Below are 12,607 nucleotides of genomic sequence, written 5' to 3'. Positions count from 1 at the left end.
TGATCAATCTATAAATTTAAAAACAACGATTGGTGTTTAACAACAACCAACCTTTTAACGTTTGTTTTTACTTTAAAACAACGATTGGTGTTTAACAACAACCAACCTTTTTTATAGATTGATCAAACGTTTGTTTTTACTTATAGATTGATCAGAAAGTTCGGTTGTTGTTAAACACCAATCTACGTAGAGGGTTATCTGTGCTCTGCCCACCACAAGTATGAAAACCTACTTTTTAGCGTCATAAGACTGCAGACTTACAACTGAGCCACTAAGGGGGTGGGTGGGGGGACTGTATTAAAAAAAAGCAACGTAACCTTATTTTCATTTAGAAAGCTGGCCATAAATTATCCAAATTACTACGGATGAATTCTTGTTTATTTTAAGATTGCAAAATTGAAAACTGCTGAAATGTGTTAAGTAAAAAAAAAAAGTAAAGCTACGACATCTAAGTTGAAATGGCACTTTTTATTAAACATATCCATAACCTTCTTCTAAGGTTTACAAATACAACGAACCGACTAATTCCGGGTTACAACGTATTAAAAAGCAAGTACGACGTGCATGAGTTTTAAAAAAATCACGAATTTCAATTAAAAAAAAACGGAAAATCTCTGGCAATAATGAATAATCCATTAATCTCTTAAAACATAATCCATTAATCTTTTAAAACATAATCCATTAATCTCTTACAACATAATCCATTAATCTTTTATGTTTTATACAAAATGGAATAAGATACGTCCTTTTAACATTATATTGATCTAGAAAAAGAAAAAAAAAGATCTACTGATTGAATACAAGTGCTTGAATAATACAATATTTGGTGGTTTTTTTTTTGGAAATGAAGCAAATACTATTTGATAAAATCAAACACGTGTTCTAGAATTTGAATGAATTCCAATTATGATGAAAGAATTACACGACTTACACGATTTTTTTCCATAAAGTATATTGAAATAAATAATTGGCCACGTTTTTGAAAAACAAACAATACTTTGTGTATTTTTTAAGTAAAATACTAGTCAATTTGATATAAATGAAACGGTCTTTTATCCTGTATTATTAGGATAAAGTATCAAAAATGATGCACTTGTTTGAGTATCGATATACAAGGGAAGTTAATGATAATTAAAGAATCTATAAATTATCTAATAGGTAAGAGGTGTATTACGTTACATTCCAGGTCCTTCGTTAATATAAGTTTAAAATATGGTAATTTACAGAACAATATATCATTTTTATTATCTGCTTTCAACATAACTTGTTTGCTTTCCTGATTTTGCAGTAACTAAACATTACACCATAGGCAAGATATATTACTGCAGGTAGTTGTGAGGAGATAAGCGGTTCGTCCATCTTTATCTTTTTATCTGCTGTGCAACGTAGATATTTAAAGCGAAACGCTGGCGGGTCATGATCTATGAAATTATTTTAATTGTATATTATTTGTATACTTTTAAAAGTGTTTCACATTTTGTCACAAAAATACGAAAGTTATTAAGTAATAGAGGCGAGTCCTAAGAAGGTGATTAGCTTGTAAGTCACATTATGTGCTCTAGTGTTAGAGTAAGCAGGACACAGTGTTGAACGTAGCAGCTATATATTTAGTATATACATTTATGTACATTTATTAAAGTTCGAAAAACATAAACCACAAAAACATCATATTTATATTCTTGATCATGGAACAAAATGTGCATGAAAACACAAAACTACAAAACAACAAAATTATAGCTATTATGTCCGTTTTGTATTCCTCGAAGTGATTATGAGGGACGGAGAGATGTCACTATTAAACAAATTGAAACCAGAACTTATGAAGGGGTTTCGACAGTTACCTTTTTAAAACATGAAGTATTTCCTCAATAACAATATACATAAAATATTCAGGGTTTCCCGTGGGTTAACGAATTGTAATTTGGGTTTTCGCGTGTAATTTAATTCTATCTTCATAATACTCCTCTTATGTTGAATTTTGATTTTTTTTTCGTAAAAGTTATTTATATTGATTTATTCCCTAACAGGTTAAAACGTATGACTATAAAGCACTTTATCCTTTCCACCTATGGGATCTTATCGCATTTTTCAACCAGCTGGAAACTTACATTAAGAATCCTAGTGAAAAAGATTACGCTTTCAGAGATCTCGTTCAAAATGTCGTCATGGATTTTGTGAAGTTAGGTGAACCTCCTAAGATGCATTCCGAATGGCTGAAATTTCCTAAATCTGTTGCGTTATTGGCTGAAAACGTTTCTGTTTCTGATAGTTACCACGCTACGCAGTGTAAATTTTGGAAACACCAGGGTTTGACGAGGTACGCTTGGGTAAGTTAAAAAGAGGGAGAGGAAAACATGGTTTCATGTTGTGAGTTAAAACTTCATGTTGTGAATTACAAAATCATGAAAAGCCGTAAAACACACAATTATCTTGCAAATTACTTACGTGACAATATCTAAATTATCTAAGTTATTTGGCATGTTTACATGACTTCCACAATACTAATCATGCTTATCGATTTAAATTCGATTTTTTAAGTGAAGTTATTTGTCATGTTTACATTAATTCCACAATACTAATCATGTTTATCGATTTAAATTCGTTTTTTCAAGTGAAGTTATTTGGCATGTTTACATTAATTCTACAATACTAATCATGCTTATCGATTTAAATTCGTTTTTTCAAGTGAAGATATTTGGCATGTTTACATTAATTCTACAATACTAATCATGCTTATCGATTTAAATTCGTTTTTTCAAGTGAAGATATTTGGCATGTTTACATTAATTCCACAATACTAATCATGTTTATCGATTTAAATTCGATTTTTTAAGTGAAGTTATTTGGCATGTTTACATTAATTCCACAATACTAATCATGCTTATCGATTTAAATTCGTTTTTTCAACTGAAGTTATTTGGCATGTTTACATTAATTCCACAATACTAATCATGCTTATCGATTTAAATTCGTTTTTTCAACTGAAGTTATTTGGCATGTTTACATTAATTCCACAATACTAATCATGTTTATCGATTTAAATTCGTTTTTTCTAAGTGAAGTTATTTGGCATGTTTACATGACTTCCACAATACTAATCATGTTTATCGATTTAAATTCTATTTTTTACGTGAAGTTATTTGGCATGCTTACATTACTTTCACAACACTAATCATGTTTATCGATTTAAATTCGTTCTTTTAAGTGAAGTTATTTGGCATGTTTACATTGCTTCCACAACACTAATCATGTTTATCGATTTAAATTCGATTTTTTAAGTGAAGTTATTTGGCATGTTTACATTACTTCCATAATACTAATCATGCTTATCGATTTTTTCAAGTGAAGTTATCTGGCATTTTTACATTATTTTCAATACTAATCATGTCGAAATGCTGAGTATGAACAAGTGTCTATAAACAACACAATGCATGGAGCCATTTTTAAATACTAAATGATTTGTTTTAGATATTTCACGCAAAGAAGTTATCTGCGCATGGCTGTCTCTAATTTGGAATTGATTCACTAAACGAAAAAATTTGTTTATTTGAAGGTAAGCACAAAGCTACACAATGAGCTATCTGTGATCTGCCAACCACGTGTATCGAAACCTGGTTTCTAGCGTTGTAAGTCCGCAGGCATGCCGCTGTGCCACTGGGGGGCAAACTAAAAAGAGTTAGTCAACCGCATCTATTGCCAACTCTTGGCCTGCTCTAAATAAAGTATTTAACCTTCACTCACATAGCCCACCAACAGTCTCAAACCTGTGGAGTGAGTTTTTTTCCGTCAACGAGACACGAGCCATGTATCCATCTTTAGACTTACAGTTCCGATACGCTTACCAATTGGTCACGGTCAACCCAAAATGCTAAATAAAATATATAAAACATAGAAAATAGGCTACATAGTAATTCAGTGATAAAACAAATACATTGTTCTAACCCTCAAATATATATATTTGTTTGGATTTATTGACATAAGTAGAAACTGTTTGTACTCTAAGGGAAAAGCAATGGAAAATAAAGATATGTGCTGCCCTCTGTCGAACTAAGGTAGATGTGAACACGATGTCCTAAATGAAGTATTTGTTGTGCTCAGTGTTGCTTAAATAAATTATAACATGTTTAATTCAGAAGAAGTTTATCCAAAGAGTCGTTAAACAGTAACGAATATAGATGAATTTTACAGGTTACAGAAATTATTGCCAAATATATTTTCAATGTAGTTTTCGAAGCCATCACTTTGAACACAAACTTAGAACATACAAAACATGAAAAATATACGTTGGCTTACCATTGTTGAGGGCTGTGCTGTAACTATGTAGCGATATACAGAAGACTTCATATTATTAGTGTAGGCAGAAGCTAGCTGAGTCACTGGACATGTCTGTCGAAGGTCAGTTACCATTGTGGTGTAGAGTTCTTCAATAGTCCCAGAATCTGCAAGTGTAAAAGTAATCGATGTCATACTTCTTATAGTATAAATCATCAAACTAATTCATTGTTACACGAGTGTAGAATTAATCGATGTCATTCTTCTTATAGTATAAATCATTAAACTAATTTATTGTTACACGAGTGCAGAAGTAATCGATGTCATACTTCTTATAGTATAAATCATCAAACTAATTTATTGTTACACGAGTGCAGAAGTAATCGATGTCATACTTCTTATAGTATAAATCCATCAAACTAATTTATTGTTACACGAGTGCAGAAGTAATCGATGTCATTCTTCTTATAGTATAAATCATCAAACTAATTTATTATTACACGAATGTCGAAGTAATCGTTTTAAAGTATAAATCATTAAATCAATTGTTTATTACATTAACACCTTTTTTTAAAAATATGTTAATCATTATTAAGCTTGATTTTTATATGTATTGTGTCCAACTAACTCTTCCCAAAGTTTTGGATCCAGCAGGACTAAACTTGGCAAGCGGAATCGGGATGGCCAAATAGATGTCTTTATCTATATGACGTATCCCTTCATCAAAGTTGTACCAAGGAGGCTAAGACACCATCGGAAGCCTACACAGGCCCAAAGAGTGTCTAATGTGGGCTTTCCGGGTCGCTGAACCCGAATGTGATACATAAGTACTGGCACCCCTCGGATTCTGGTGGTGCGTTGTTGGAAAATATGTTTAGACCATCACTCATAAGCTAGTAAACCCAAACTTAATACACATGCTCAGGTACTAAGAACCATACTAACGTATTTTGGAGGAGTGGAGAATCCCCCTTGTGGTAGAGTAGTTGGGGATAATGGAGGAGATTGACTGCTGCATTGGGGCTTTGTGAATCATATGGGAGTCTTTGAATCCCCCAACAAATTGCAGGGATTTTATGCCAGTGTTTAACATTCATTCATAATGCATATGCTGTGTACTTGTGAGATACTTGTCGTGTACTTAGTACTTTACAATTCCTTTTTTACCACTTGCATTGTTTTATAGATAAATGTTTGATTATATGATTCATTTCTGTACCTGCTTTTAATTTCAAATCTTTTAATGCTGTTTCACACCAAATTATATAGTAACAAGTGTTTGCTACGTGCATGATTATAGTTGTAAGCAGCATAAACATATTTGTACAGACTAAACTTGTGGTATTCTCAGGTACATTAACTTCCCCTTAGTGTATTTGGGTAGGTTCGACAGAAGTTCTTTTGCAGGAGTAACTCTGAACATTCTGAGTCTATGTCGTGAAAAGGAATGAGATTAGAAACAGTGTTTTGGACATTTCTGGACCGATTTACACTTTATGAAGGTCTTCACGGACCTCAGTATGTAATGGTCCTGCAGAAGGGGTATGCACATTTGATGACAGTGATGTTTTGTAACTGGACACTCTTTGATGGGTATTTCCCAAACCTTAAGTCGTCTTTGATTCTTCTTTCACTAGCATGGTGATGGCTCAGGAGTTTATATGATCATCATGGGTTGGTTGAGCTGTGGAAAACTTGGTTTTACTAGCAGGCTGGATGTGGTAAACAATTCAGCTGCTGCAGGCCCACCTTCTTTGGACACCAACATTAATGGCTCTTTGGCAGTCTGTTGTGATGGCTTGAAATACTTCATGGTCAGCCAATTAATGGCCTTGGCCAGGTCCTGAATAATGGATATGTTAGGAAGCAATGCAGTTCCATCCATGGACTCTTCTGAGTCGGAGGTGAGGCTAGCCCTTGGGGTCTTGAGGATATCTGGGTTGGCCTCCAAAAAAAAATTATCAAGGTTATCAAAGACTATAGTCTCTTATTTAACGGTAGCAATGTAAGGCATGTTTGATCAGCAACAAAAACTACTCTGGTTGGTTGCATGGACAAGACAGCCAGAAGGGTTATGGACTTGAACTTAAATAGAGAAAGTTAAGATTGAGATGTAGGGTCAATCAGATTCTGATTGGTCAGAGTTTTATGCTAGAGGTGTAGGTTTAAAATTGCAATGGCTCAGGTGCAACAATTCTCTAGCCTAAAGAACCTTCTATACACAAAGCATTAACAGTATTTCTGTATAAATGATACTTATACAGGCTTTAGGTACACTCATATGTATATTTCCTGTATACATTGCATCCCTTTCACATGTGGATGTCCCAGCCCGTCCAGGCGTCATCAGGTTGTATTCCTGATCAACACTCAGCTGTGCTGTCCACTGTCATTGTTACCATGACAACAGCTAAAACAGCAACTCTGGAATTCAACTATATTTTTTTTCACTACTTTATGGTTGTTATGCAAACAGAACCTTGGTCCAGTTGGAAAGAAATGGGGGTTGGATAGTACTGGTTCTTACACGAATAACAGAAATAGGCTAGCCACTAATCAAATGATAACTCCTATCTTTTTGACCATAGGAGTCTATTAACGTTGATGACTCATATCCATTAGATACTTCTCAGATGAAAGTTTAGGATAACTTCAAAATGAACCATGTGTGTTTTAGTTGGTCTGCATCCTCATACATTTCAACTACACCTTGTATTGAAAGTGTGTTAAGAAAACATTCAGTAAAACTGTATACTGCCAAGATATCTAAGTTTACACAATTTAAAATATTCAATAATAACTAAACAAAACACTGGGTAAACCATGTTTAGATATAAACATGTTTGTGGATTTTACTTTTAACATTCAACTTTTCGTGCTCTTGAATGTTTCAGTTTGATCTATTCGAAAATATTTTTCACTATTATCAATGAAAACACTAACGCAAACTGTGTTTTCCATCAAACATAATGTAAGCTTTCCCATGACTTTTATCTCTTTGGTGAAAGTCCTCTACCTATTGAATATCACAGTGTCAAAACTGAGAAACACCCTTACTAGCATTAATAAGAATATTGGGTATACAGCATCTTCAAATAATGCCCCAAAGGCCAAAAACCACACTTTGTTTCATATCTCAAAGTCTTGACATTGAGATCAAATTCATTGTTTTCGTTCATATGTTATTGACAGTTGTATTATCTGTGTAACTGATACATCAATGTTATACAGCACTCCTGAATGCCTTAAAGTAAGATCTATATATACACGTCCAACACTTCACACGTAAAAATATTCACACACACATATATCGCCATATACATATCTCTCAATGTTATATATCATCACATGTGCTAATAGCTTTAAACACATTTTTCTGGCTCAAGCACCACTTAAATAAACACTTATTTGATTCGTATTGTGCACTGTGCAAGAACACAACTCCATCACTGTACATGGAGGAATTAGAGAAGTTACAGACGTTCTCTAACTAGTATTGTGTGGCCTACTCCATAGAAATTGTACGAGCAATTCTCGAAAAACGTCTTGCATACATTTCACACTACAAAATAATTTCATGGCTCAGAAAGTAAGAGAGTTTACATACGATTTTGGCCGAGTTCTCGAACTACTTGCTATCATCATCAGTCATACACACGCTTGATTTTCGAGGTATTACACCTACCAACACATTACATCACAACTATGTAGTAATCAAACAGTCACCACTCTATATTCTGGGCTCTTCACTATAAAGGAAAATCAATATATCTTTGATGGAATTTATTTTCTACAGGCCCACTTTTCAATCGGGCAGTGCACATTGTACAATACTTTGACTCAAATATGGCCAATAAAACAGACATTGTATGTTTATTAGAAGTGTGTTTAACACCTTAGTGTCATCTAGGTTTTGCATCATTCTGAAGTGTTTCCTACGTAAGAGTTCTGTTGATCACTAGCATGTCGAGAACGATATACCTGTGGTTCTTGCCTAAGATCTCTGTTAACCACTAGCATGTTGATAACCATATATCTGTAGTTGTTGCCTAAGAGCTCTGTTGACCCCTAGTATGTTGAAAACCATATATATCTTGGGTCCTGCTTAAGATCTCTGTTGACCACTAGCATGTTGATAACCATATATCTGTAGTTTTTGCCTAAGAGCTCTGTTGACCACTAGTATGTTGAAAACCATATATATCTGGGTCTTGCTTAAGATCTCTGTTGACCACTATCATGTTGAGAACCATATATCCGTGGGTCCTGCTTAAGATCTCTGTTGACCACTAGCATGTTAATAACAATATACCTGTAGTTCCTGCCTAAGAGCTCTGTTGACCATTAGTATGTTGAAAACCATGTATATCTGTGGGTCCTGCTTAAGATCTCTGTTGACCACTAGCATGTTGAGAACCATATATCCGTGGTTCCTGCCTAAGAACTCTGTTGACCACTAGCACGTTGGGAACTATATATATCTGTGGTTAATAACAAATATACAGCACAATCTACTGCACTGGTAGATGCTCATACACCTTTCAGCATCCATACTATATTCCTCTTTATATTCTGGCTGTGCTCCATCTTGCTGGATCCAAACCAGACCTGGGTCCTTCAGTTTTTATTTCTATACCAGAAACGGATTAAACTCTAACAGAGGATCTAGGGCTTCTTCTTGTGATGAAGTAAACTATCAGTGTCCGTGTGGCAGACCTGGGTGATTCAGTACTACAAAGTCATAATCTTGCATCATTGCTATTCAACGTACAATCACCCCTTTCAGATTTCTAAGGTTCATGAGCCAATCAAAGATGTATGGTCCACATGAATGATGAGCATTTTAACATACTGGTAGTGTTTGATTTAGGCCACAGCTGTAAGTAGATCTTCCTTCTTCGTGCAGTATCCACATTTAGGAGCTGTCAATGAACAACTTGCAGATCTAATTACACATTTCACATCACCCTGTAACAGCAATAACAATGTCCCAATTCCACTAACACTAGATATATCCAGATAATTGCTACATTTAATAACATTGTCCCAATAATGAATCAATGAACAACTTGCAGATCTCATTATACATTCCACATCACTCTGTAACAGCAATAACAATGTCCCAATTCTACTACCACTAGATATATCCAGATAATTGCTACATTTAATAACACTGTCCCAATCAATGAATCAATGAACAACTTGCAGATCTCATTATACATTCCACATCACTCTGTAACAGCAATAACAATGTCCCAATTCCACTAAAACTGGATATATCATCGACTGTGCTTCAGCTAATGCCTATCAGTTTGTCAGTTTGATTAACCTATTAATCACTATGTAACCATAAAACTATAACTCTGAATGTGCTAAGTGTATTTTCAGGAAAATCGACAAGCTTTTAATAAACATTAAAAGTACGTTGTACGCAAAAAGTCAGATTTTGATAAAGTATTTTTACTAAAGATTTGTCTGCGAGTCAGTCTGAATGAAAGATCATTTTTTGCTAAAAACAAAAGTACTTTTTTCATCTTACAGTGTTCACATTTCATTTACAAAACCTCAGGAATCTCTTAAATGAATCTACTTATTTTAGTAAAATGTTATACATTCTCTAGTATTTTTTCTTCCCTAAATCAACTGTAACCAAATCATAAATGTACAGTTAAATGAAATAAAATCAAAAATACTTTTACTAGAATGGCTGCAGATTGTAACAGACAATTACAACGATTTGTCTTAACAGTCTCCGACTTCAACTTTTTGCACATCTGCTTTATTTTAATTTTATGGTTTTTATTACAGTGCAGTGAACCATCTTCAGTTCCATGACAAGCAATAAATCATAAGGATAGTTTAGAGCTTAGGATAAACAAGGTATCAGGTTACATCACGCAACGTAAAAACCAGGTGGGTTCCTCATGGAATGATCACAATTTTTTTTTCTAGTTTTGTTATCTAATAATCTCAGCTTTTAACCTTTATCCATTTTATTTAATTTAATTTTATGGTTGAATCATCTTCAGTACCATGACAAGCAATAAATCTCCCAGTAGGAGAGTTGAGAATGTAGGGTAAACAATCTATTAGGTTACATGACGTAGCATCAAACTAGGTGGTTACTTCAAAGAATGATCACGAGAAAATTTTCTGTTTGTTTCGTTTATGTTTTTTTTTATCTAGCCTAATAAATCTTAAATTTTTAGATTTTAGTTACTTTTGTTAAAGATATATAACAATAAATAATATATATATATAAACTGGAACTTTAGTGCTTACCATAGACTTGGGGCCAGCTTGTTCTTGGGTGCCTGTTTTCATAAGCCTATTTTTTGTAACTATGTTGGTTGTCCAAAAAGTAATTCATATAGCTTTGAAATATGTTTTTTTTTATAAATACAAAAATATATCAGATGCAAGAATATAGTGTCCCAAAACTACTATTATTTAGTTGCCTTTCTGTTTGTTTGTAGTTAAGCACAAAGCTACACAATAAGCTATCTGTGCTCTGCACCATGGGTATCGAAACCGGTTTCTAGCGTTGTAATTCCGCAGATATAAGCAATAATGCCTTTCGTCAACGCACATCACGCTTTCCTTGTGCATTAGATGATCACACGATTTATGTAGTTCAGATTATGTTATTTTTCTATTGGTTACAAATATATTAATATGATGATTAGGCATGAGTAAATAGTGGCTTCAGCAAATCAAGATGTTCTAATTATTCTGGCCTTTCATTATCTGTAGTTTGTGATTATAATTGGTTATACACTCTGAAATCTATATAAGGGAAGCAAGAAATTCTGAAGAAGAAAACAAAGTTCAGGACACGTCATGATGCAGAGTGGAAGATTCAATTTTTTTTAAGAAATTAAAATTTCGATAATATAAACATTGGGATTATAAACTATGTTTGATGTCACGTTTATCGACATCCATGAATAATAAAATTGTTTAATTAAATTTTGAATATAATTCTGTAAAAATGTCTTGAAGCACACTTTGACCCGCCTATATGAATAGGTTTAATAAGAACCAATAATGGTGCAGAAATATTGAAGAAGTTGGATACAATATGTTAGTAGTATCATACAAAACCAAACAAATTGTAGATGATTGGTTGAGGCCAGTCTGACCACTGCTGGAACTTTCCAAGGGCCGGTTGAAACTTTATCTCTTCCCACAACGTGACTAAGGAATTGCAGCTACACGTGTAAGAGTGCACAGCTCCTTGGTTTCTGCTTCAAGCCCGTCTTTCTTTCCTGCTGAAATACCTTAATCAGGCTGTGAGAAACAGACTCCAATGTGCCACCAAAAACCATGACATCATTAACATATATCAGATACATTTCCCATTGTAGGCCCTTAAGTGTTAAGCCCAATTAGCCCACCTCATTCTTATGTCTGCTCTCACCACACAGCTCTACCAGTCAGTGTTTAAAGCCTAAGGTGCTGAACACCTGTACACCTTCCAATGCAGCCAGAAATTCATCTGTGAGTGGAAAGGCACTAATGTATCCACCCCATTCACCCATCTAAGGTCATCACAAAAACTTAGCATATCCCCCTTCTTCCTGACAATCATTACTGGGGATGACCACATGCTCTGATTTCATCCTCTTTCATCTGCACATTCTCAGCATGACTATATCCCTAGTGAGCTAGAAAAATATGTGTGGCAGTTTATTAATTGGATGTGGTTTCCTTGTATATATATATTAGGTTGCTTGACTTAATTGGTCATCCAATAACTCACTAAGCTTCTGCCACTGTGTTGAATCCCGATTATTTACACAATCATTAACTAGTGAGTTCAGATACAAATAGATGACTGCTCATAATTGCATTACAACATGGAGAGTACATCATCTTTTGGATAAATAACTGATGATTGAGTTACTCTATGGATAAGAAAGAACCATTGAGGTTATTACCACATTACATGGCACCGATGCAGTAGCCCCATCTGCAGTAAGCCATGGAACATTATTTGTGTAACTGGAGGTGCTGTTATTTCCTTCTGAAATATACATTCATATAGTCCATTGTTTTTAGACCTGATCTGGCCGCCATTGGATGACTTTCACATATAAACATAGGTCACCTATTACACAGACAAAAACTGACTGATAATATGTGCAGTACATCCATCCAATGTCGGAATTAAGGTCGGCACCAATTATATCCATTCTGTTCGATGACGAGGAACCCACTTTGAGACTAATAATGGCTGGAGACGGCTTAAATAGGTGATGAAGAAAAACTTTAATATAAGCTTAACATGACAGCAAATGTACAACGTTTCGACAAGGTTTCGACCTGATGATGA

General features: G+C 34.3%; 1 protein-coding gene across 1 annotated transcript in view; it reads right to left on the bottom strand.

The window, feature by feature from the left end:
- Positions 1-4,254: 4,254 nt before the first annotated feature.
- LOC106465212 (para-nitrobenzyl esterase-like) overlaps positions 4,255-12,607 on the bottom strand; it is a 44,048-nt gene continuing 35,695 nt past the window's right edge. The window contains exon 7 of the mRNA XM_022393066.1: positions 4,255-4,439. Coding sequence (XP_022248774.1) covers positions 4,255-4,439 — 185 coding nt within the window. The remainder of the gene's footprint in view (positions 4,440-12,607) is intronic.

This window comes from Limulus polyphemus, unplaced genomic scaffold (genome assembly GCF_000517525.1).
Source record: "Limulus polyphemus unplaced genomic scaffold, Limulus_polyphemus-2.1.2 Scaffold1871, whole genome shotgun sequence".
Lineage (NCBI taxonomy): Eukaryota > Metazoa > Arthropoda > Merostomata > Xiphosura > Limulidae > Limulus > Limulus polyphemus.
Note: the sequence above shows the minus strand (reverse complement) of the source record. Positions and strands in the feature narration are given on the sequence as shown.